The sequence below is a fragment of the Trichechus manatus genome, unplaced genomic scaffold, assembly GCF_000243295.1.
Source record: "Trichechus manatus latirostris isolate Lorelei unplaced genomic scaffold, TriManLat1.0 scaffold00006, whole genome shotgun sequence".
Classification (NCBI taxonomy): domain Eukaryota; kingdom Metazoa; phylum Chordata; class Mammalia; order Sirenia; family Trichechidae; genus Trichechus; species Trichechus manatus.
In genome coordinates, this window is record NW_004443942.1 from 13,125,530 (window position 1) to 13,152,818 (window position 27,289).

At 40.1% G+C, this 27,289-nt stretch overlaps 1 protein-coding gene across 1 annotated transcript in view; it reads left to right on the forward strand.

Moving 5' to 3' along the window:
- NELL1 (neural EGFL like 1) overlaps positions 1-27,289 on the forward strand; it is a gene marked incomplete at its 3' end in the record, with an annotated part of 870,822 nt that overhangs the window by 407,348 nt on the left and 436,185 nt on the right. The window contains exon 13 of the mRNA XM_004369835.2: positions 15,060-15,185. Coding sequence (XP_004369892.1) covers positions 15,060-15,185 — 126 coding nt within the window. The remainder of the gene's footprint in view (positions 1-15,059; positions 15,186-27,289) is intronic.

Consider the following 27,289-nt stretch of genomic DNA (forward strand, 5'->3'; position numbering starts at 1 on the left):
CCCAGGGAGGTTGTGTTCTCATGGAGAGCATCTTTCCCCATTGGCCTCAGAATGAAGTCCAAACTTAGCTGGGTATTCAAGGCCCACCATAATCTTACCTGTGCTCCCCTTTCTTGCACTCTCCTGAGTTCTGGAGACATGGCTATTTGATGCCCTGTGTCTTTCTTGTACTAATCCTCTTTCCAGAGATTTCCTTCCTCACCATTCTTCACCTCTTCCCTTATCTACCTTGTGAACTTTTATTATCTTGTGTCATGCTCTGCCCACCCCTCTCCTAGACAGAATTGCTCATTCCCTCATCTGTGACTGCTCTACGCAAATTTCCTCCAAAAGTACCTTAATGCCTTTGTATTCTTTGTTTATGCTTCTGTCCCTCCTTATTAACTGTGGAGGGCAAGGCCAAGCCAGCCTCAGCTCTGTAACTCCACCACCCAGGATAGTTGTGACCAGAGCTCCTGAGAGCAGAGTGAGAATCCAGGAGCCAGGCTTGGGCCCAGGCAAGCTCTCTCACCCTCAGGAACTCAAAGTGAAAACATCTCCCTAGCCCTGTCCCACCCCACCTAGAATGGAGGTGTGTTGTTGTTGGGTGCCATTGAGTGGATTTTTGAATCATGGTGACTCCATGTGACAGAGTGGAACTGCCCTGTAAGGTTTTATTGGCTATAATCTTTATGGAAGCAGATTTCCAGATCTTTCTCTTGGGGAGCTTCTGGCTGGGTTCAAACCACCAACCTTTTGGTTGACAGCCGAGTGCTTAACTATTGCATCACCAGGGCTCCTTGAATGGATGCATATTACTTGGAAAAACTAGTGGTGATTTCTAATGATACTCTTTACAGAACTTTGGTAAAAGAATTTTCACCTTGAAGGGGTATGTAAGACTGTGTGGAGAAGGCTGTCATTGATTGGGCTTTGGCCTCATTTTCTTCCTTTAACTTTTTTTAGATAAGTGTTTGATAAGCGACGTTCCGCAATTCCATCTTCACCCCCTTGTATGTGTATGTGTGTGTGTATACATGTCTAAAATGTGTTTAGGCATATGTTTCACATATGTCTCTGACCTCAACCTATATCTAAAACAGGGAATCTCAGCATTTTTTTAAACTTCCAGGAAATGGTATTATTATTATAAGTAGTAGTAGTATTTACATGGTGGAACCCTGGTTGCGCAGTGGTTAAAGCGCTTGGCTGCGAACCAAAAGGTTGGCGGTTTGAACCCACCAGCCACTCCGCAGGAGAAAGATGTGGCAGTCTGCTTCCATAAAGATTTACAGCCCTGGAAACCCTTTGGGGCAGTCGTACTCTTTGGAATATAGGGTCGCTATGAGTTGGAATCAACTGACGGCAGTGGGTTTGTTTTGGGTTATTTACAACGTGTATTTTTGAATTTATTTTTCCAAAAATCTCTTCCGTTTGGTAGAAAGACTGATTTGTCCTTGATAGAAGCCTTTTATTTATTCAAAACTTTTTTATTTTGTCACTATTAAAAGTTTTACTTAAAAGGTATAAATTCTGAGTTTTAATCTTATGAGTTTAATTTCTCTAACAATTTACTGGGCAAAGACATTAAAAAAAAAAAAAAATCACATGTCATGCCATCATGCAGTCCAAGGAATAGCAGCTGGTCTCAGGCAGGGGAAAAGAAGAGAAAAAGAAGGAGCTGCCTGGCCAGGAGGAAGAGAATGACTTTCTCTTCTCATCTGTGGACAAACAAGTCAAGGGTCATTGGCTGACTCAATGGATCAGCCAAGGTAAGGACTGAAGAGGCTGAGAACACTCATTTGAGGAGACAGTGGCTTTTACTTAGGTCCCCAAGACTGACTGGTGAGACAACAAGGCCTGGCAACTCAACAAGAATGGCTACTTTTGAGGTAAAAAAATGAGAAACAGCAGCTGAAGACATTTACTGAGACTTGAGACGCTGTGTGAGGGGCTTTCATGTGGGCTATACCTGCTGGTCACTGAATCTTTACAACAACCCTGGGTTTCTCAGTTGTGGAAACCTGGGTTCGGAAACATTAGGTAACTTCCTCGGAGGAACATTAATAGGTAGCAAAGCTGAGATTTGAACTGAGATGTCACTTTTTTTTTTTTTTTTTTTTTTCTGTCTTACTATATGACATTCTGCTACTCAGGTGCTTACTTGTTTTCTTTTTCCCTGAGAAGGTAGAAATATAGGCTTGGCATTGTTCTCTTTTTTTCTCTTTCTCCCAACCACTTTCTCCCTACCCAGGCCTCTTCATTCTCTTTTACATATTGGGCTTCCAAGTAAGATGTTATTTCAAAGGGAGGCAGTTCAGTACATCACCCCCCTAAGGAGCCTTTTGGAGTCCCTGTGTGGTACAAGTGGTTAATGTACTCAGCTGCTAACCAAAAGGTTGGAGGTTTGAGTCCACCCAGAAGTCCTTGAAAGAAAGGCCTGGCAATCTACTTCCAAAAAAATCAGTCATGGAAAACCCTATAGAGCGTAGTTCTATTTTGATACACATCTGTTCTGACACACGTGGGGTCACCATGACTGGGAAATGACAACAACTGGATTTGGTAAGGAATCTTTTAGACTTTGTTTTTCTTATCACTCCCCCATGAAATCTTAATACCATGGACACACACTGTATATCTGTTTATGTACTATGGCCCTATGGAGAGCCGCAAACCCTTATAATACCTAAGATTTCTTGTCCCCTTCTCCTCAACCAGTTTTTCACCCTGTTGGGGGTGATTTCATTTGGATTGAGAGTGCATGATGTAGAGTTTAACAATACTGCTTTGGGAGTGAGGTCTGCCTGTATTTGAGTTCTACCTCTGCCCCTTAATACCTGTGTGACATTTGGCAAGTTGCTTCATCTGTCCTTGCCTCAATTTCCTCATCTGTAGACTTGGGATGATCTCCTCCTCCACCCCCCCACCAAAAAAAAAAAAAAAAACTTATCTACACCAAGGTCGTCTTATGAGAATTCAATGAGTTGATATATGTAGGACAGTACTTGTCACTTGGTAAGTGCTATGCAGATATTAGCTGGTATCATTTTTAAAAGGGCTATTCCATTCAAAAAATAGTTTAAAATTCATTGGACACTATGGACCTATTTTCTTCCATTTCCCACCTTTTGTATGGGTCTTACATGTATAGATTAAACTAATTCATTGTGTTTTCAGAGGAAAATGGATTCAGTCTTTTTTTCTGTTCTAACATTTTTTAATCAGTTTTCTCCCTATCCATTTATGTATGTATTTTCTCAACAATCATATTGTATAGGTTGTTGTTAGGTGCCGTTGAGTTGGTTCTGACTCATAGTGACCCTAGGTACAGCAGAACGAAACACTACCAGGTCCTGTGCCATCCTCACAATCATTGCTATGTTTGAGCCCATTGTTGCAGCTGCTGTGTCAGTCCATCCCACTGAGGGTCTTCCTTTTTTTTTTTTTTTTGTCCCCCTACTTTACCAAGCATGATGTCCATGTTATGAGGAGGGACTGACCCCTCCTGATAACATGTCCAAAGTACGTGAGGGCCATCTTGCTTCTAAGGAGCATTCTGGCCGTACTTCTTCCAAGGCAGATTTGTCTGCTCTTCTGGCTGTCCCTGGTATATTCAATGTACTTCACTGCACAGGAGTCTGGACTTTATGTTCTCCAGAGGCCAGCTTAAACATTTTATGCTTTTCATATTAGGATACATGGAGTCAGTTAGATGTGGAAGAATTTGAATTGGAAATAATGTTCAGTTCAAGAAGCTTATTTCAGCTAAGGAATCTCTCCACACGGGGACACACACAGACAAGTAGCTTTCCTTTCTGAGTACATTCAGCTGATCTTCATTTATAATACAGGTGGTAGAAGACAGGGAATTGTTTTATCAAATCCAAATGTGTTCATTAACTAACTGCTCATAGGTCTAAAGTCCCCTATTTGTTTGTTTGTGTTATTCAGAGTCTGGTGTTTAATCACTGGCTAATTTGATGCTGTAGTAAATTGGATCTAAACCTCCCTCACCAAATCATTTATTTTTAAGAGACTGTATCCTGTGCACTTTATTTTGACTGCTTGGGGAAAATGGTGAATGAATAATTTGACCAAGTTACACAGAAAATTGCTATTTAATTAACAGAAGAAGGAAATAGTCTTACTGAGAAGGGGGACATAAGGTGGCCTTGTAGAGAGGCAGAGTAGAGTAGCTGTCAGGGATTCAAATTCCCTGACATTAACAGTACCTACCTATAGGGTACTTGTGAGGATGAAATGAATTAATATAGTTAAAGTGCTTAGAACTATGTTTGATACAAGGTAGTGATCAATAAATGCTAGCTTTTATTATAATGAATAACCGACCAACAACTCATTGCTGTCGAGTTGATTCTGACTCATAGCGACCCTATAGGACAAAGTAGAACTGTCTCATAGGGTTTCCAAGGAGCAGCTGGTGGATTTGAACTGTCAGCCTTTTGGTTAGCAGCCGTAATTCTTAACCACTGTGCTGCCAGGGCTCCATTGTAATGAATAGTTGCAACCAAAGATAAAGAAGATAGTGATTGCTTCACTGATGGTCATGCACTCTCCCATCTCATTTACTTTCAGCTTTGTAAATCCAAAGAGTAGCTGCATAATGCAACTGAAGTGTTAAGGGAAGGCCATTCATATTTTATGAAGATGTCTTTCTTGCCTTCTCAAGACTCTAAACAAATATCATCTTCAGTGTGACTTCTTCCCCAAACCCCTTTGTTGGAATTAGCCACTTTCCCTAGTATGGGAGTCCCCGGGTGGTGCAAATGTGCTCAGCAGCTAACCAAAAGGTTGGTGATTCGAGTCCACACAGAGGTGCCTTGGAAGAAAGCCCTGACGGTCTACTTCTGAAAAATAAGCTACTGAAAACCCTATGGAGCACAGCGCTACTCTGACACTCATGGGGTCGCCATGAGTTGGAGTCAGCTTGACGGCAACTGGTCCATAGTAGAACGGCAACTGGTCCATAGTAGAACTTAGATTGTGCTTCCATGACTCATGTTCACATGTCTGCCTGTCTGTTGGGTTAGTGTAGGTTCTGTAACTGCAGGGACATATCCAGCTGGCCTTTGGAAACTTTCATGCCTAGAGAATTCAGCAGTCAATCAGTCCTTCTTGAATTTCCTTTCCCATTTGTAAGAAAGACAAGAGACCATTGAATCCTCTACATTTCCAGGGTGTTCTTTGATTAGCCCAGTTAACTCACAACTTGTGAGGAAACCTTGGACCTTTTCAGAAGCACTCATTGGTTTTGTTGGTATCATTGGCTGAAGTAGAGTTTAGACACTGACAGATTAAGATAGGTTGGGGTACAGCCTGAGGCCAAGATGGTATCACTTGGTATGTTTCTTTCTTGTAGACACTTAGCATCAATTTGTAGCCACATTCAAAGGTCAGAAATGCCAGGCTGGGAAGAAAGTCATGGAGTGGTGTCTTAGGATGCTTTTCCAGTGTTTGCTGGAAATTGGTATACTGTGATTCCCAGTGGTACAAAGAGACTTTATGACAGTATTTGATTCTGAAATTAAGCGGGGAAAAAAAAAAAAAAAAAAAATCAGCATTAACTTACAAATACCTGACATAGCTATATATGGAAAATACATTAAAAATGTCAGACATCCAACAATCCAACTTGTTCCTTATGGTGTAGTTAACCCTGTTTAAGAAGACTTCTTTATTATGCATGGGATGGCCTAAAGGTCATTTGAATTTTCAATTTGCAAATATGTAATCTGGCAGGCAACAAATTTGTTTGACACATATCTTAGAAGATGGATGTAAAAATCTATTTCACTAGGCAACTGAGAAACTGAAAGAAGATCTGGGCGTCTCCTTGTCTTATTTAATATTTTTTCTTTTTCTTTTCCATTCTCCTTTCCTTTTCTCTCTTCTCTCACTCCCTCCTTCCTCAGTCCCTCTCCTTCCCCCTCCTCTCTCCCTCTATCCTTCCTTTTCTTCCTTTCTTCTTTCCTTTTTTCTCTTTCTCTCTCCTGGCCTACTAAATCTCCTTGTGATAACATGCTTTAAGACACAGCACAGGTATCCATGGGTTGAATGTGGTAGGCAGATATGTGTTGCTTGGTTCAAATTTTTGACAAAAATAAATGGAGTCAGTATTTAAAAAGCCAATTTTACATTAATGCTAAGATTTCTAAGTTGTCTAGAAAGATAAGAGAAGATAAGAGATCCAGCCCACATAAGAGGCAGTATTATAGGAGAAAGAGTACAGACTCTGAAGCCATGCTACCTGAGTTCATATCCTGGCAGTTCTACCCTCTAGCTGTGTGGCCTTGGTCAACTTACTGTACCTTTCTATACCTCTAATTCCTCATCTGTAAAGTGAAGGTAATATATACCTCATAGAGTTGTGAATATTAAATTAGTTAATACATGTAAAGCACTTAGAATGGTCCCTAGCATAGAGTAAGAGCTACGTAAGTGATGTTTATTATTATTTTATCATGGCAATATTTGGCTGGAGCATCACTTACCCATAGTTCATGCCCTTGCTATTGTCATTCTGCTACTGAGATTCAGTGTTTCCATTTATCATTGGTCTTGTACTGTGTTTGCTTCCTTATAAGAGAGAACCATTTCTTTGTTAAGTAGGAAAATGACAGTGAGAGAAAGAAAAGAGCCTCTGTAGGCATTTGTCTTACATTCCTGACTTCTATTGGCATTTGGGTTTTTTCCCGTGTTTAGGAAGAAAGGGGCCCTGGTGGTGCAGTGGTTAAGAGCTCGGCTGCTAACCAAAAGGTCAGCAGTTTGAATCCACCAGCCACTCCATGGAAACCTTATGGGGCAGTTCTATTCTGTCCTATAGGGTCATTATGAGTTGGAATTGACTCGATAGCAACAGGTTTTGGGTTTTTGGTTAGGAAGAAAAGTGAAATTACAGAGAAGCATGAAACATTGGATAAAATACTGATTCCAGACTTAGAAGACCTTGATTCTGTTCTTGACTCACTGATTATCAGTGTATCTTTGGAGAAGTCAAAATCCCTCTCTGGGCCTCTATCTCCCGATCTGAATAAAAACTGAAACCCATGGCTGTCAAGTCGATTCCAACTCATAGCGACACTATAGGATAGAGTAGAACCGCCCCATAGAGTTTCCAAGGAGCACAACGTGGGTAATAATTCACATTTTGTCTGCCTCTTTTTACAAGTTCATATCAGAGATCATATAGGCTCTCACTTTAAAAAATACCCAGTATGACACAGATGGAACACACACAGACTCAGACACTGTGCTAGGTATTCTGCATGTACATCTGATGTGAGCCCAGGGGACAGTTGAGAGTAATGAGGTGAGATGCACACGGTGCTTGGCACAGAGCAGGGGATCAATAAATATTCATTTTCTTTCCCCTTTCTATTTCCTTTTTAAATCTGTATCTTCATTAGAGTGAAAATAACTTCTTTGTTTTCCGCTGGGGTTCTTTTCAGTCCTCCCTAGGTTACTATTTCTAGGAAATACTTGAAGAAAAAATCTGAGTAAAGCATACCATTTTATTAAGAGAATTCTTTGCATCTGCTTCCACCTTTGCTACCCATACCCTGTACAGGTAGTCCCTGACTTACGACATATTCGAGTTACAATGAAGTGCACTTACCACCATTTGGTTTTTTCTTTTTGTACATCTTATCGGTGGTATGTACTAAATTCAGTGTTGCAGCGTGTAATTTGCTGATGTTATCATTCTCAGATGTTCACTTGCAGATGTTCAATGTTATGATTTACTGTTCAAAACACTGCCGTAAAGCAGACTAGCAAAACTAAAAAAAAGAGGTATTTGACTTACATCAGAACCGACTTACCATGGAGTCCTTGGAACAGAACCCCATCGTACGTCAGGGACTACCTGTACTCTAATTTAATGATGATGATGCCAGCTTTAGGTCTGTGGTTGCCCTGAACCCTCTTATGCAGATGGAATCTGGTGAGATGTGGAGAATCATTATGCCATGCCAAGTTTCATTTTAAAGTCCATACATATTTCTTTTAAAAATGAAAACAAACCACTTCAGCATCCTGTGGAGGGACATAAATCATGTATTTTTATCACCTCAAAAGATCGCCAGAAGATGAGGTGTAATATTTCAAAGACAACAAGTAATCTGTATGAATGAATGGTAGTTTGAACCCCATTTACCCGAGCTGGTATCTACTGCAGTAGGGTTTATAGATGTTTCTCTAACACTTTTAAATAAAAAATCAAGGCCTTTGTGTCACTACCGTCTGATCCTGTGGAGGGTTTTGACAGTCTTAAGTAACCTGAGTCAGAGACACTATTAAGCTATGGGTTCCAGCTGGGAGCAGAATGCTGCTACCAGTTTTGGGGCCCTTGGTTACTGGAGCCTAAAGTGAAAAAGTATCAGGATTTGATTTAAAGGAGCCAAGAAAGCAGTGATGCACGGGGCAGCATTGCAATTTTTAATAGAGAGTGTAATACCAGAACAAATGTCATAAACGACATTGTTCACGGCACAGAGTTTGGAGATCTGTTTGTCTCAGTGCATAACTAACATAGTCATAGGATCAAAGCCTTATGGAGTGCTTGAACTGACACAGTGAAAACAGCACCAGCTTTGGAGTTAGATTGCTTAGATTCAAACCTCGGCTCTTATGCTTACTGGCTTTGTGCTTTGGTGACCTAATCTCTGAGCCTCAGTTTCCTCATTGTGACATGGGGATTCCTACCTCCTAGAATAGTCAAGAGGAATAAATTAGATGATGCTACATGTGGCATACCTAGCATAGTGTCTGATATGTAGAAATAACACATATTGAGTATTTAGTAGGTACAGGGGCTGTTCCTAGTTTTACCCTAAGAGATATGTCCTATTAGCCTCTTCCTCATCTTGATATCCCCTGTGCCTAAGAGTGTGCTTCTTTAATCTACTCATCCTTCCAGCGGATGCCTGGTCACCTGTGATTTTTCTTAGAAAGGCTTTGTAGACTTATTCAGACCTTCAGCTTGAGTCTGGGCTAGAGTTTGTTCAAGCTGTACCTTGTAGGTTCGGTCTCAAGGTCGGCCTCCTCTTGCCTCCAGACAATTTAATGAGTTTCTCATTGTGAGAGACCATTGCTGTGGAGATCTGCTTTGGCCAGAGCATGGTTCCCACCTGGGCAAAGGCCAGACGTGCATCTCAAGCCTCTGGTTAGAATTCTAGCTGCTTTGGGCCCATTTGTTTTTTCTCTCTGTGTCTCAGTTCATTCATTGTGGAGTTTTATTTTTTATTTTTCTGGTTTTTATTTATTACCTTCCAGGCCTTTTGTCTGTGAACAAAAAGCAGCATTTGTCCTAGGCTCATTTTAAAAATCTCAGATGTTTGCTGTTTCTCAAGATTGTTTTCTCAGGATATCCTAGCTCTCTGAAGGTGTTAATTCTGTTTTCTCTTTATAATCAGATTTACTTCTGAAGCACTAGAGTCCTACTGAAACCATCTACAGGGTTGTGTGTTTCACTGAGAATGGAGAGGCAGTTTTTCATCTGGCAAACATGTTGCCATTCCATCCCTCATCCCCATCCTGAGACCCTGGAAGTTGCCAATTCCTTCCTTTTTCCATCATCTTGCTGCAAGGTCCCTAGCTGGATGACTCCAGACACTTTCCTTTCTTCTTCCCCACCATTTCTACCACAAGATAGTTTTTATATCTGTTGGCTGCATGATAAAGGATAAGCCGCAAAGACAAGGTTGTGACAGTTTAATTTTCTGATACATTTGTCCACTTTTTGGCTTTCTTTTGATGCTGTCTTTTTCTTGGAGGGGTGCTAGGTAATTATTAAATATTCAAAAGCTAAAATTACCAATGTTATTAACTAAAAACAAAATCTACATAAAGACACATCAGTAGGGCAGCAGGGATGTATGGCCTTGGAGTCCCAGGTGACTCCGAGAGAGTAAGGGTTAGATAAATCTATGTGAAGAATCCTCTATGGGATTTTCTAACCATCCTTTGTCTGGTTTCTGAAAACATTTTTATTCAGGTTCTTAGAATCCTACAAACAAGGAGATGGGTTGGCTGGTTTGAATCAAAATTAGCTTGTTATAGCCAGGTAACTCCTTCACATCTAGATGAGGCAGAGGCCTCTCAGCAGTTACCCGGTGGCCTAAGGAAAATGAGCCAGGAGTTTCCCTCTGGGAGGAGTTGACAGTGTCCTGACAGGGAAACCTTCATCGTAGTCAGCATAGTGGTTGGCAGTTGTGGCCCATGAGCTGAAGATTGAGTTGCCTCAAAGGCAAGTCTTGACTAGTTTCTCATCTTAAAGAATAGCTGGGCATCCTAGCAGAGTGAAATGGAGTTCAGCATGGCTATATCTCTGTGAATAAAATACCAACGTGATTTAGCCTTTAGCTTGCCCTGCGCCAATCCATTCTCTTCACTACAGCCAGAGTGACATTTTTAAAACAGAAATTGGATCGTGTCACTACCCTGATTAAAGTGCAGAGTCCTTCACATGGCCTACAAGGCCCAGCAGGATCTGACCCAAGTTTATCTTTCCAGTTTCATTTCACATAGGCAGAGCTCCTTCTTGTATCTCGAAGTCTTCTCAAGCATTCTTCTCTGGTGTGTTATTCCTCTGCCCTTTACCTGTTTCAGTTCTATTTCAAGTCTCAGAGGAAACATCACTTCCATAGAGAACTCTTCTCTGACCCTCTCAGATTAGGTCAAATCCCCTTGTTAAAGGTATCACTTCTTTGGTAGAACTTATTACAAGTTTCATTCAATGTCTGTGGTCCTTCCCGGGCTGTAAGGACCATGATGGCATTTTGTTCATCACTCTGCCTCAGAGCTTAGTAGAGGGCTAATGACTGATTCTTTCGCTTACTAACTCTACAGAGATGAAAAGTTTAGCCTCTGTAGTTTTCCTTCTCTGTTCTCTACCTGGTGAATTTCTATTCATCTTTCAAGTTCAAGCTTAATAGTCTCCTTCTTTGAGGTGCCTTTCATAGTCACCTCTGTACTAGTCAAGATAGGCTCAGTAGCCTAAAATAACGATGGCGTATTTCTGACTCCTTCAACATATTCATCATGGCTTGGCTGGTGGTGTTTCCCTCACCCAGAGACTCAGGCTGATAGAATCTCCACCTCCACTCTTCCATGTTTTCCAAGGCAGGAGAGAGGAGGGTGGAAGGAATTGGATACTGGCTCTTAATCTTTCCACCCAGAAGTGATACACTTCATTTCAAGTTTCATGCTGAGGTCATATAGCCATGCTTATCTTCAAAGGAGACAGAGAAACACAATCCTACTGTGTGCCCAGAAGGAGGAAAACTGGTAAATTTAGATGAACACACTAATGTCAAGCAGCCACTCCAATATCTGTCGTCTCCTTGTGTTCCCAGCCCTCACTTACAATGGTCTATTCTTCTGCTCTCCCATAGTCATGCCAAAGACCTTGTAATACAAAATAGCTCCATCACCTCCCAAATCTCAATGGCAAGCATACCACTTTCTGACTCTGTCTCCTAGCTTTCCAATTCATGTACTCTAGGACTCGCGCTGCAGTAATTTCTTGCCTCCATCAAGATTCCTGCTGCAGCTTGGATTCCCCAGGAATCAAACTCTGAAAGAAAGTTTATTGAGGAGTTTATTAGGGAGCTCTATAGTGAATGCTAGTCCCTGAGTGGTGCAAATGGTTAATGTGCTCAGCTGCTAACCGAAAGGTTGTAAGTTTGAGACCATCCACAGGTGTCTGGGAAGAAAGGCCTGTGATCTACTTCTGAAAAATCAGCCTTTGAAAACCCCGTGGAGCACAGTTGTACTCTGACACACATGGGGTCGCCATGAATTGGAACTGACTGGTTGTCAACTGCTTGGTTATAGGGATGAATACCTGCGGGGGAAGGAAAGGAAGCAGAATTAGACAGAGGGAGTGCTCTGAACCTGAGAATTATCCAGAGTTGAGGTAAAAGAGAACTAGTCTCTATTGCAGGTTACCCTCAGGATGGGGGCTTGACTGTGGAGGAGGCAGCTTTCTTCAGCAGAGGGCATTTTCCCTGGAGGGCTGACAGCTGAAGGCTGAGAGCAGACAATACTCCCAGCAGCTAGGGAAACAAGTTCTTTAGTTCTGAAGGGAGTCAAACCAAAAAGCCAAACCTATTGCTATGGAGTTGATCCCGACTCATAGCGACCCTGTAGACTATTTAATACTATTTAATATCTCCTTTCTCCTTAAGCCTTTAGCACCCCTTCCTCCTCTAATTTCTCAGCTGTTACCATCTTCTCTCAGTTCACTGAGAAATAAAAAACAAGCAGAGGAGAACTACCTCATCTTCCCATCACCAAATATGCCAAGCTAATTCCATCTCTTCCCTGATATATTTGTTGTAAAGTTGACTTGCTCCACTTACATACTGGAATTCAACTTCTTTGACTTCTTCGGAACTTTGATCCTGCAATTTTCTCCTTTCTTCTACATCATCAAGTTTCTTCACTCTTACTGAATCATTCCCAAGATCATACAAGCATGCTGTGATATTCCACATCCTTCAACAGGACTCTCTCTTGACAAGTCTTTCTACCTCTACTATCCCATTTCTTCTTCTTCTCTTTATGCCAAAATATCTCAAAAGAAATGTCTTAATTTTTATTTTTCTGTCTCTCCTTCCTTTACTTCCATTTTATCTTTAATCAATTCCAGTCAGGCACTTGCCCCCACTAATCTGCCAAATCTACTCTTGTCAGGTCAAAGTTAGCAGCGAACTCCTTCTTGGCAAATTTAATGAATCAGTGGTCAGTCTTCATCTTACTCAACTTCACAGTTGCAAGTAGCAAAATTAATCATCACTCCTTTCCTGAAACACTTTTCCACTTGACTTTCATGATATCACCCTTCTGTGAAGCAAAATGCTTAAATAATGTTGGAATACTTCTTGTTAAAGAATTCTAATGCCCTGACTTCCAGAGAGATCTGAGCTACATCTAATGCTCACATGCAGCTACCATCTCATCTAAAATTCCTGAGAGAATTGCCTCCACATCTTAGCGTGATGTGGTCTTATCAAATCATTTTTAAATTCTCATTGTCTGTTTGTTTTTGTTATACATTATCTGGGATCATTTTTGGAAGCTCATAGTATTGGCGGATAGAACATTTTGTTGATTACCTGATTAACTTCACTAACTTCTGGTGATTTGTTGTTATACCATAGTTATGGGAACCTTACTAACTGTGGACCTTCCTCTAGGATCTTAATTATGCCATAATAATTTTTATTTATAGGCTGACAGATCTTTAGCACTGAAAATAATGTGATGTATTTCAGGATGTTTTACTAGGAAATAAACGAACTGTTATATAAATGAGCCAAAGATGGCCTCTATGTATTGGCCCCAAGTTGTTTACTCCTTTATAGCAAGTGGAGGCCCAGTGCCTGCTGGCGCCAAACTAAAAAGATTTTTAGCCACTTAGAGACTGCCTGCTTTACTATCCTTCAAAACTGTGTCCAACATCTGTGAGCCATAGAGAACATAAAACTTTGGAATTATAAGAGCACCCAGCTGCGTCTGTCCTTTGGAGCTCTTTGACTCAGAGACTCTCCACCTTGCTGCAGAAGGACATTGCATAGGGACACAGTCCTCACCTCCTTCTTCTCTTCCCCAGGATTTTCTGGGCCTTCTTCCCCTTTGGTGGCTTCCTACACTACCTGCCTCTGGAGGACCTCCTACTATGCATCAGCCCCCGTAAATAGCTTGTTGTGCAGTGCTGCTACGTCTCGGTTATATCTTTTTCCTTGATCAGTCCTGAGCTCTCTTGAACTCACTACACCAACTTACTATTACTTTTAAAATAAATGGATCCATGAATTTTCCAGTGACTCACTGTAGTCTTTTTTATCCTTAGAAACCGTTGGTTTCTGGAAAGTATTAGGACTTCAATAATTATCATAATGGTAACATTGTATTTGACTAATATCATTTTCAAGGTACTTTCATGAAGTGGGTGAGAGATTGACTTCTGAGTTGAAATCCTGCATCTAGCATGTACTAACTGAATAACTTTGTGCCAGATATTTAACTTCTCTAACCTCAATTTCCTAGATTTTAAATGGGAGTAGTGATTATACCTTGCTTATGGAATTGTATGAGGTTAAAATTAGATAATGCAGATGAAGATATAAAGCATTAGGTTCAGAACTGAACCTTACAAAAACTGGTGAGGATACTCGGACTCAGAGTGGTTATATATGCAAGTCACAGGCTTGTAACTAGCAGAACCAGAATTAGAAATCACATTTTCTACCTCGAATTCCCATGCAGTGCTTATCTCCCCACCCCCAACCATCACACATAAGCAGTCGCAGTAAAATGAACATAAAGCCATTTCTGAAGACATAACCTCCAGAAAAGACCAAACTCTGTACTTAAAGTTGTAGGTTAATTTAATCCTTATCATGAACTTGTGTGAGAAAGCAGGCGATGCTGTGACCTCCATCTCAAATACAGTAATACGTTTTGTTGAAACAGCCTATTATTCTGTCACATGGGATGAATTCCTAGATCAAAGGATGAAAAACATTAATTTCCATCAGACAACAGTGCTGTATTCACAGTACAACATGGGAGAAACTGACTACACCAACATTTTGTAGCAGATGGATTAAAGCATGTCTTAGTAAGACACAAGCAGAGAGGGGCCAGATTCCCTTGATCTCTCTGATAAAAGTTGCACCATGTACAGTGGACACCCAATAAATATTAATTGATATCAGCTCAACTGATACAGAACTCCTTGATTTTGGACATTTAAATAGAGCATCTCTCTTGGAGAGAGAAATTATAATAGTAGATTTAATCCTCTTAAACTTCTTGGATTCTTAACTGTTGTGTCCTACCATGCGTTTTTTTGTAGAAATACTTTAAGCTCAGGATGAGATCTAATGTACCAGTTAAATTTGCACTTAAGCTTTCATGTTTAATGCATTTTTGCCTTTTCTCTTGGCTTCCATAGGCATTTGCCTTTTCTAATTTTATTGCCAAATGTTTACACTCTAGTTGTTCAATCATTTGACTGACTGTGATGTTGCTTCTTTTCTCTCCTTCAGATATTGATGAGTGTGCAGCTAAGATGCATTACTGTCATGCCAATACTGTGTGTGTCAACCTGCCTGGGTTATATCGCTGTGACTGTGTCCCGGGATACATTCGTGTGGATGACTTCTCTTGTACAGGTGAGCATTAAGAAGCAGTGTTGTCTTTCTGATTCACCCTTCTGTGCACCATATCTGTGATGTTTACATTTAGTGCCTAGTACACAATGTGTTATTTTTACCTAAATAATTCTTCTCTTGCATTGTTTCACTTTCACCTTTTGAGAAAAAAGTAATAATAAAAGAAATTTTATCTGCATAATTTTCTCCCACTCCGCTAGTGTTTCTAATTTGTGTGTACATGCGTGCATGGGTGTTCGTTTTGAAATGGAAATCCCAGTCACCTATAGTAACACTGAGAGACTTAGAGCATTGTTCCAAAAACGGAAGAGTAACCACCTGTTTTCCATCTATCATGATGAAATATTTTTGTGTATAAGAAAATGTACTTTTTTATCATTGGGCAAGACAGGATTTAATTTGAAGGGGTGACAGGAGTACTTGGTGAGTAGATTTTGTGCATATAGGAGCCAGTTAAGAATATTTTGATTGCTATATGCTTATTGTCAGTCTTCTCCTTTTTCTTTATGTCATTGGACTAGTCACAGTACTGGGACTCCAGGGACTGTGGCCAGTGTCTCTGTGTGAACAGTGCTGGCTTTGTGGGGCATTAGGTTTGGGATCCCCATATACTTTCAGTCATACACATGGAGATATGAGTAGTACATTGGTTAACTATGGTAGAAAATTCCAGGTCATTCTTCTCTTGGATCAAATGTGTTTAAAAAACGAATCTGAAACTTGCAAAAAAATAAATAAACAAATAAATATATAAAAGGGGGTACATTGAATGCAAGATTTTAATCATGTTGCACCTTTCCCTGACTCTTTTCTGTCTGTCCTAAAGACATGGGCACATAAAAACGAAAGTCTTTACACAGAATGTGATGCCACTCTTTTCTTAATATATTTCATTCTGAATGACCTTTTCATAAGTGAAAGAAGTTGCAGAACTTAAGGAAACATGTTGTTATTCGTTGCTGTCAAGTTAATTCAGACTCATGGCGACCCCATGTGTGCAGAATAGAACTACTTGCTCCATAGGATTTTCAAGACTGACCTTTTGGAAGCAGATCATCTTCCCAGGTGCTTCTGAGTGGGTTTGAACCATAAACTTTTGGCTAGTAGTCCAGTGCTTACCCACTGATACCACCCAGGAATTCCTGGGGAAACATGTTAGCATGTCTAGATGCCTTTGGAATTCATTGTTGTGTATTTATAAGTTACTATTCTTTAGCTGTGGTGCTAGAAATTTCAGATTGATGCTGGTTTCTGAGGGCCACAGAAGGCCAAGTATCATTTATGCATCTTTTTCATATTATAGTTAAAATTCCTAGGGAAACAAGATAGATATTACATAAACATAGCATACTGAGACCTAAGTATTTTAAGGGGGCAAAACTCTTTTGAACTTGTAAACAAAAGCAGTCCAAGAAAACTGTGAAGTTATAGGTGGCTATTACCCTGCTCTTAATCGTAAATCCTGGTCTTGACTTAATATAACCCTAAGATTAGAAGGAGCCAGTGAATATCCTCAAGAACACAGTGGCACCACATCATGCGACACAGTAAGCCTTAATTAAGGCCCTGCTTTGTCAAAGACATTGTTGAAGTTATATCAGAATGCCTACCTCTGCTTGTATTTCCTCACTGAGGAAGGAAGGCCAAAGCTGGTGCTTGTTGAGTGCCTGTTATGGAAAGGTGCTCTGCCAGGTGGTTTATACATGGAACACAGTGGAAAATATATTATCTTAAGAAGTGGCTCCAGAATTCCTTTTAGAAAAGAATCTGTCTTGTTTGGATTAAAAGGCAAAGGTATGGGCACCCAAGCATGCCTCCCCCTCCAAAGAAAACCCAGCCAGTTGCCACTGAGTCTGTTCTGACTCATGGTGGCCTCATGTATGTCAAAGTAGAACTGTGCTCCTTGGGATTTTCAGTTGATATTTTTGGAACTAGATTGACAGACTTTTCTTCTGAGGTACCTCTGTGTGGACTTGAACCTCCAACCTTTTAGTTAGCAGCCGAGCACGTTCACCATTTGTAGCACCCAGGGAGCCCCTCTCCCCACACCTCCAAAAACAAATTGCCTTGCAAAAAAATTTATATACACACAGTTTTTTGTTTCAATGTGTGTGTGTGTGTGTGTGTGTGTATATGTACATGTGCATATGTGTAGTTTGCCTGAGAGGGAACAGAAATGTTACGAAGAATAAAAGAGAGAAAAACGGAGAGCAGAGAGAGGAACCAAAAGGCTGGGCACTGTAGAGGGTAAAGGGCCAGTGAAAACCACCCAGTGATCCAGTGGAAGGGTAGCTGAAAGAATTTTTAAGGGTAGGAATATTTAATGTGAGTTTTTCTGTTGTTTTGCTGTGCACTAGAAATCCTCCTCATAATCCTCAAAGCTTCAATAAAGTCTACTCCACCCTGAATGCTAGATGAGATCTACTCCCCCAGGGCACTCCCTGCCCTCTCTCCATAGGACACACGTCAATGTGGCGGACAACACAAATGTACTTATGGATGTAGGGCCCTGGGACCTCAGAGGCAGAGGTGATCATTAGAAACTAATCATTCCTACCCCGCAACACACACTTATACACAAGCATATCCTTATCACCAGTGCCTCCTCCCAGTAATTTGCAGGAATCTTGGTGAAGGCTTTGGACTTCCATAGGTCATAGAAATGAGGGTAAGATCTTTTTCTTTCAGAAAGTCTTCCCTTGATCCCAGATTTCTTTCTACCTACTTCCCCATTTCTCTGCTTCTCTTCACAACAAAACTTCCTAATTTAATTATCTGTGGTTGTTGCATTCATGTACCTTCGTTACATACCCTCGCCAACGACTCCAGTCAGGTTTCTATACTCGCCATTCACCAAGACAGCATTTGTCAAAGTCAGTAATGATCTCCATTTTGCCAAATCCAATGTTCATGTCACATGACCTCTCAGCAGCATGTAACAGAGCTGTCCCACCTTCCTCTTTGAAACACTCTCTTTTCTTGGCTTTTGTGGTATTCCATTTTCTTCTATCTCGCTAGCCACTCCCACCCACTGTCCTTAGCTATTCTTCCTCCTCCGCTGATATTTAAAGGTTGGAGTGCCCTAAAGTTCTACCCTGTACCCCCTTCTGTTTAACCATATATTCTTTTTAGGTGTCTTCATTCAATCTTATGACTTTTCCAGTATCTCTATGTCAGTGACACCTAAATTTGTGTATCTCCAGCTCCAATCTTTCTCTGGAGCTCTCCCATCTTATATTCAGCTTGACATCTGCACATCAGTGTTTCATAGGTATTTTATACTTAACATGTATAAGACAAAACTCTTGATTTCCTTTCATTTCTGTAAACCTCCTCTTCTAATTTTCCCCATCTCAGAACCCACCCATAGGCGCCTTGGAAGAAAGGCCTGGTGATTTGCTTCCGAAAGGTCATAGTCGTTGAAAACCCTATGAAGCACAGTTCTACTCCGCAACACATGAGGTCACCCTGAGTTGAAATTAACTCGGTGGCAACTGTTTTTTTTTTTTTCCTTAATTAAGTGCCATGATGGGAGCATAAGCAAAATGTAGAAAAAAGAAAGATCCTTGATTGCCAGGATGGAGTATTTTTGGAATGTTTTTTTGCAAGCCAGGGAGAACTACTGGAGTTTACCAAGTCTTGTTGACAGTGATTGGACTGGGTTAGGATTTTATGGTGGGGAATATGGGTTGGACAGAGGAGAACCAGGAGGCAAGCATTCTCCCTGGAGGTCATTTCTCCTCTAGACCAGATTCAAGGACCTCCGTTAGACATCTTCATAACAGGCTTGAGTCTCTGGACTCTGGCATTTACCCTGGTGTCCTGAAAATAAGCCTGTTAGGCCAAATTTGATCTTTACTCTGTAAACTAGAGCAGTCCCCACCTCTAATCTCTGCTGCTTCTTTCTTGTCAAAGATAACCACTTTCCTCAAGGTGATTATGTAATAAATGACGTGTATATTAGATGTCTGCCATTGTAAGGTGTCTTTTCAGATGTTTCATTTCCAGAAGACAGCCTACTGGGAGAAATGGACAGGCCTAAAGGCATCCTTTGTTTGCCCTGAGTCCCTGATACAGCATTTCTTATTTATTGACATTCCTTACTTACAAAGATCATTCTAGTCTCTCCCACAAATCAATTTGTACCTACTGCCACTGTTAAAATGGTTTTCCTAGTATGTCAGGGTCATTTCTTTCTTTTTTTTTCTTTCCTTTCTTTTGCTGTAGTGTATTATTTAGCCTGACATTAACTTTTTAGAAGTCAGTAGTCATCCTGAAAATGTCTTTTGACCAAAATTAATGAGCCTAGAGTTAAAGAAGATATATCAGCTTTGGTGATTCATTGATTTATTGAATGACTGATGCATTCATTCATTCATATATCAAATATACAGTTAGCATCTCTCATGAGTTTTAGGAAATGTGGCCACTGAGATGAGTTCATGGTTAATGATGCAACATCTTCAAATAAGAAAACTCAAGTGTTCGTTCACTATCAAGCAAGCTCCAGCGTTTGCCAAATTCATCTGTCGTTAAAGTTGTCGTAGAGTTTAGATAAGTATTGTGCGTTGAACCCCGTGTAGTAGTTGCTCCTTGACAAGAAGGATCACTGAAATAGCCTTTCCTAATTTTCTGCCCCCAGAATGGTCGTTTCAGAAGACTGCGCCTGGGACAGTAGATGGTAAACATGATACCGAAGGGAAATAGCCGTGTGTCCAAAACAGAAAACAAACTTTAGCCCCTTCCCAGTTGTTTTCCTTTGTTAAAAATGGGGGGAAAAAGTCATTTCTCAGGAGATAAGAAAGCTCAAAGGTTTCAACACTGAGAATGATTATCTAGAACTTAAAAGTGTGCTAAAACTTAATTATTTCCCCTTGGAGGGCGTCTCTGTCATGACCATGGATTAAATGAGATTCCCTACTTTTTTCTAGAAAAATTCCCCTTGACCTTTGAAAAGGTGAACATTTGACCTTTGACACTAGGGGAGTTTTTGGCCTTGGAATTTTGTGAGTCTTAGTCACTTTCTCGTGTAAGAGATTCTTAAATTGCTCTTGCTCTTTTATGAATTTTGAAGTTTTTTGAGAGGTGGTTTTTTTTCTCCTTAATATTCTTGATTTTCGGGATGGTGAGCCTGCTTGATTTATTGATCTTTGAGTTTCATTTATCTCCAGTTAAACTCCCACGTTTAGGCTGTTTGATAAGATGCTATCATTAGATATGCAGGCAGCTTTAAAGGAGGGTATTTGTGATTTACAACAAAAGCATGCAGCGATAAGACAAGTGTAATGGTTAAGCATTCGTTTTCATGCCAAAAACTTCCCAGGAAAGTAAGAAATGAAAGAACAAGTGAGATCGCAAATATCCCATGTGATTTCCATTACCTTGCTAAAAGGGTTTTTATTTTCTTGATACTAGCATGGAAGAAACCTTGAAGGAAGTATACATTTGAAATACACTGAGCAAGCTTAGTTAAAGAGTTAGATATAATAGTCTATTCATTTAATTGCTTAAATAAAGTGCCCTATAATGAAAAGAGGTTAAGCAACAGTTTAAATGCCTTAGGAGTAAAAGTAAGCTGTTAGAAATTTTATCGTAGTTCCCTAGAAAATACTTTTCTCCCAAGGTTGACGAAACAGAACATACTCAAATACAAGATACCTAATATATTCTCATTGAGCAGAGCCGTATCAAATAGAGTTAAAATAGAATGTTCTCCAACTTTATAGAACAAGGTAGTAAATTATCCATGCATTATTCTTATCTTTTGAACACCATGCATGAGAGAAACAAATGCATGTGCTTGCTTTTGAACATGCTCGTCCTTGTTTACTTTTGGCTGGCTGACAGCATCAAGGGGCATGTTACCAGTCCCTCGGCTCTCAGTCTCGGGGGAGGTGATATAACAGTGATAAGAATGAAACTCAGGTAATAGACCTGTAGACTAATTTTGTTTTAGTGAAAAATGCTATACCAAATGCTTTAGAATGTAAAACTACTTTTTATTTATTAAAGATACCAGAAACTGTTTATTGATATTGTGTTTATTGATTTATTATTCTTATTTCTATTGATTTTTTGATATTGTTCAATCGAAGAAAAATCAAAATAAGAACGTCCCTTTGGAAATTTCAGATCCACCTGAAAGTTCTGATGAGAGTTATGAGATATATATATATTTTTGTTTTGATTTCTTTGGCTGGTATTTCTCTCTTTTTTTCTTCTCGTTTAAATAGTTGGTTGGCTGTGGGTTTTTTTTTTAAATTTTGTTTTGTTTTTCAGGGGAAGCATGTGACTGCACCAAAATCAGCATTCCAAAATCCTAATCCTTTAGGACAGTCTCTTAGCCCTGACCTCAGGTTAGAATCACTTGGGATGTTTTGTAAAAAAATAAAGGCTTAGGATCTACCCCCAGAGATTTTCATTTTCATTTAGCTTTCATTAGGATTGGGCCCTAATTTTGATATTTTTATTTAAATGTCCAAGTGATTCTAATGAGCAATCAAGGTTGAGAGCCACTGCTTTAGCAGAACAGAGACAGCTGGAGAGAATATTTGAGGGAGAAAAGGATTCCCTTGAACTGACAGTGGGTAGCATGGGGCTGGGGAGGTAATGAAAGCAGAGACTTGAATGGTCCATGGAGAAAGGGCCCTGCCTCCAAGGCAGAAATTCTGGAATATGTCACATTCTGGAGAGAGACTATCTGTGGGTCATGCCTCTGCAGAAGGGGCCTCACAGGGAGATCTGAATCTTCACCTGTGACATGACTACTGCTATGCTTCAGAGGCCTAGGGATCCATGTGGCATCTCCATGGTGACCTGTGTGTTCTATGGGCCCAGGACCGGACTATTCCCTTTCTACCAATGCCTTTGTCACTTGGAATCCTCTGGAGCCATGACACAGCCTGATGGAAGTGGGGAACCCTCAAAACGTCTGAGATGACATTTCTACTACCTCACTACTCCCAGAAGAATACGAGGTCAGAATCATTCATTAAGTGGAATTGAAGAAATTATAGGCAGTTATATATGAGTTTGTGCCTGGGCTTCTCTACCCATAACACATGAGAAAAACAAAGGCAGCAAAAGGAGACAACACAAAAATATTAAGAGACCCTTCTAAACAGTGATAATGGGATGAAAACTTATGAAAAGTTTAATTTTCCAGGCTAATTTTAGTTTTCTATATGTAGTCATAGAAAAGGAGCCCTGGTAGCGCAGTGGTTAAAGTGTTTGGCTGCTAACCAAAATGCCTGTGGTTTGAACCTACCAGCCGCTCTGTGGGGGAAAGATGTGGCAGTCTGCTTTCGTAAAGATTTACAGACTGGGAAACCCTATGAGGCAGTTCTGCTCCTTCCTGTAGTGTTGCTGTGAGTCAGAATTGACTCCATGGCAATGGATTTGGTTTTTGGCTAGTCACGGAGAAGCCAAAGACCAAATATTTATTGCATTTAGTTACAGTAAAAAAAAAAAAAAAAAAATCTGTTGCCGTTGAGTCGATTCCGACTCATAGTGATCCTATAGGACAGAGTAGACTGTCCCATAGGGTTTCTAAGGAGCACTTGGTGGATTCAAACTGCTGTCCTTTTGGTTAGCAGGCGAGCTCTTAACCACGCTTAACCACTGCGCCTGTTAACAGCAGTGTTAAAATAATGCCAAGGCGTGTTAAAACGAGCAAGTATGCCTTAAGGAGGATACCAAAAGGCATTTTCCTTGGGGTTTCAGAATGAAAATAAGCCTGAAGGACTTGTCTAGTGTTTGGCTTATTTGCTGAGCTTCAGTGGGGTTCCTGTTTATTCCAGCACATATTGTAAAGGGCTGCTGCAGAACAACCAGGGTCAATGATGAAGTTTGCTCCCGGGGTTTTTGTGCACAAACCTATTAAGTACTGTGTTGCCCTTGACCCAAATTCATCATAAAAGGCTTGTTAATATTTCTGTACACTCTATCGTTGGAACTATTTCATTCAGAGTCACAATTAAGCTTTAACATAAAGAAGGAGTTTGATTAAAGATGTTTCAGCAATTGCAACATTATTGAGGCTAGGCTTGCAGCCCACTTATATACACATTCAAGTCACGGTGAGTTAACATTATGCTTTAAATACGTAGAGTCCAATCTTAAATTTCCATCTTAAAGGCTTGGTAAATGCGTATGTATAATTATTTCCGTACCTTTCTAACGTACAATGAGGGGCCTTTGGCCTTTGTTTCCCTTCTCTAAGATAATTGAGTGTATATACTAACCAGTCTTGGGCCAGCGTGAAAGCGCTGAAGTCTCATGTTTAAAGTCTAGTGTATAATTTCTACTGGCTGTAAGCTTTGGCTATGCTACTTGTTTTCTCTGTGAACTAGAAAGCCATTTAAATTCTCACCTTCTTAATCAGTATCCCCTGTACATCTGCACAGAGATGTTACAAGGATAAGTGAGACGGTTTATGTGTATCAGTTCACGTGCTTTCAGCTGCAAGAAGCAGAAAACTGATTCACCTGGCTTAAATGATAAATTTATTCTTACATAACAAAAAGTCTAGAGGAACAGTGTTTACAGATTTAGTTAATTCAGCTGCTCCATGATATCATCAGTGACACAGTTTTTTCTTCCATCTTTTCACTTTGTTCTTTTCCGCAGGATGGTTTTGAAACTTGATCGAGCTCCTCTCGAGGCCTCTGAATGGCTGGAATAATTCCATGTATTACATCCTCAATTAATCTTGTCTCAAGGTCAGAAGGGAAAAAAGGATTTCCTACCTGGAGTCCTTTTTTAAGACCAAACATAGCTTTATCAAAAGCCCCATCCCAACAGATTTGTTTTCACATCTCATTGGTCAACATTGTTTAACATACCTATTTATAAAATACGTTGTGGAAAGACAAATCGAATTACCTTGAATCAAGATTGGTTACTGGGGCCTAGGGCAGGTCCCAGCCTCCTTTGTAGTACTTGGATAATTTGCAGCTAAATAAAATTTGGGTTCCATTGTCAAAGAATGAGGCAGTGTGTGCGTGTGGGTGTGGGTGTGGGTGTGGGTGTGTCTGGGTGGGTGGGTGTGGTATAGTATATCAACAGCATCTATTAGAGTAGATTTTAAAGCTTTAAGAACAGTTTCTCAAGTTTAGGAGTAATCAAGAGAAGTGCAAATTAAACATGACAATTAGATACCAATTATTCTAAATTTGTGTATGTACCTGTGTAGTTATATAGATAGACACCATATATTTACATATATGCCAGTCACTCATTTCTGGAGATGGTTCAGAAAACAGGCACACCCATACAGTGCTGATGAGAATGTAAATTGTTACAGCCTTTCCTGAGAGCAGTTTGGCAATGTGTAGCAAAATGCTGAGATACTTATTTATAGCAGTTTATCCTAAGGAAACAACCAGTCACACGCAGTTATTTATGTAAGAAGATTTTCATTGTGGCCATTTATTTCATTTGTTTTTAATCAGAAAAAACACAACAGAACAAAACTTGAAGCAGCCTAAATATGAACAGATGGAGATTTGATCAAACAGATTATAATACATTCATATAGTAGGATGCAATGCAACTATTAAAATAACACTCAGAAGACTATTCAACGTCAATAGAAAATTCTCACTATATAAATAAATAAAAATTATGTATGGACACACACACAGACACATACACTTACATGCATTTGCTGACACAGACACATAGAAACACAGGCAGGGACTATTCCCCCGAGTAAACAGGTAATGGAGGGTATTTTCTTTTTCTTTATACTTTTTATATATTTTCCAAACTTTTAATGGAATGCAGTATAATACAGTGAACTTGCATTACATTCTATCAGAAAAGTGTTATTAAAATATCAGAAAGCATAAAAAGGTAGTTAAAAAGGACGTTGGGTTTTTTCCCTAAAGTCTCCTAAGTATCATCCCACTAAATTCAAATTTTTAAAAAACGTTTATGACTTGGTAATGCTAACTCCTTTCATCCTTAGCAACATAGAATATGGCTCTGAATTAAAGAGATTAAAAGCACTGGCTTTGCTTCATGTTCCTGGTGGATTTGAATGGCCAATATGACAACTGAAAAACACTGCAGATTATGACACTGGTACCCTCCTTTGGGCATTCTGGAGGGTGAGGTGATATCCAGGTCCTACCCACCTGATCTTTCATAAGCCCTCCTGGCAGTGTTTCCAGAATCAAGGAAGTTGGTCCAGATTTTTTCTGAACTGGGTCCAAGACAAAGAGAGAGATCTAGGGGTGACTGAAAAGACCCAGGCTTTACATAGGAAAGCAACCATACATGAGAATCAGGTAACATAGATTTCTAGTCCTGTCCCTGCTGCTAGCCCGCTGAATGCATGTCACCAAGTCAACATTTTTCTTTTGATTTTCCAAGATTAAGGATTAACTAGCTAAGTAGTTTTCAAATTGTGGTCAATGGAGCCTGTGGAATCATGAGATATCAAGAAGGTACCTCTGGGACTGACCCTAAATGCAAAGAGAGAGTCTGGGGGACAAGAAAGACTGAGGGAGTGGGACTTGGCTACCCCACTTCAGCTTCAACAAGAAGGGCTGGGATTCCAAATAAGGTTTCTTTTGAAAAGAGTTCAGCTGCTTGGAAAAAAAAAAAAAAAGAAAGAAAGATAACTTTGCAAACTACTACTTTTTTAATTCCGTGATTCTGTAAGATATGGTTTCTGACCTCCAGGAGATTATGGTCTCATTGGGGGCTATAAAATTTACATTTAAGGAGAATGATTTAATAGGGCATGCAACTGAGTGCTAGATTGTGAAGTATGGACAATAAATGCTATGGGAAAGACTGTCGGTGCTGGGACAAAAAAGAAGGGAACTGTTCTTTTTATTCCAAATGCAGGTGGTCCATTTGACATGGTTATAATAAAAATATGGCATTGATCAGAGGGAGCAGACATCCGTCCCCGTCCATCAGTGTGAGAAGGGGAGAAGGGCACAAATCCTGTCTCAGCCAGAGAGTGCCTGGCACTAAATGACTGTTACATCATGAACCCAGTCCAGGTGGCTTACAGTTCGGGGAGGGTATTGAGTAAAGATGTACCTGGTGATGCTATTCTTGACCTCAAGCAGACCATTTATTTTTCAGGACTGGTTGGAACAGCTCACAGCTTTGGAGCCAAACATGGGAAGGAGGCCAGGGAACTGGTACCCTCAACCTATTTTTAGGATTTAGAAAACCAACAAGTCACAAAATGCCACACACATTATCACCCTTACTTCTCAAACCTGCTGTAGTTCTGAATTTACTCCACCACTATTTGGCCATGGTTTATTTCATCTCTTTTCTTGACTCTTTACTCTTGGGTATGTTAGTATAGCTGTCCCCCTTGAGTCTTGTTCTCTTTACCTTTCACATTTTCTTCATTAATATGTGCGTGTTATTATTTATGGCTGAGGCTGACTAATGACGGTCTAAATGAGAGGCTGATGGGCAGAATGCCATCAGGGAAAGATTTCTTTCTATTACTAACCTAACTCCAAAAATAACTTTTAAGATAGTTCTCCTTGCTTCTCTAACACATCAGGTTCCATTTTAGCTCAGATAGTGGTTCATTATTCATTAAACAAGTAAACCAAAACCAAACCAGTTGCAATTGAATTGATTCTGACTCATGGGGACCCTGTGGGATTCAGAGTAGAACTGCACTCCGTAAACTTTTCAATGACTGTGATCTTTCGGAAGCAGATCTCCAGGTCTTTCTTCCTACACACCTCTGGGTAGATTCCAACCATGAACCTTTTGGTTAGTAGCTGAGCACTTAACTATTTACACTACCCAGGGACTCCTGTTAAGCAAATATCTATTAAGAATCTATAAAGCGCCAGGCATTATTCTAGGTGTTGAGAATACATCAATAAATAAAACGGACAAAGCCTTTCTATCAATGGGGCTTACATTCTAGATGGGGGGAGTTAAATAATAAACATGTAAATACATAGTATATCAGAAGATCATGAGAACTCTGGAGAAAAAGAAAGCAAAGGAAGTGAGATGGGGAGTGTTGGTGGGGAGAGTGGTGGTCTGGAAGGGTCTCACTGATCAGGAGGCATCTAATGAGAAAACGGTGGGGACAGGCTGTGCAGATG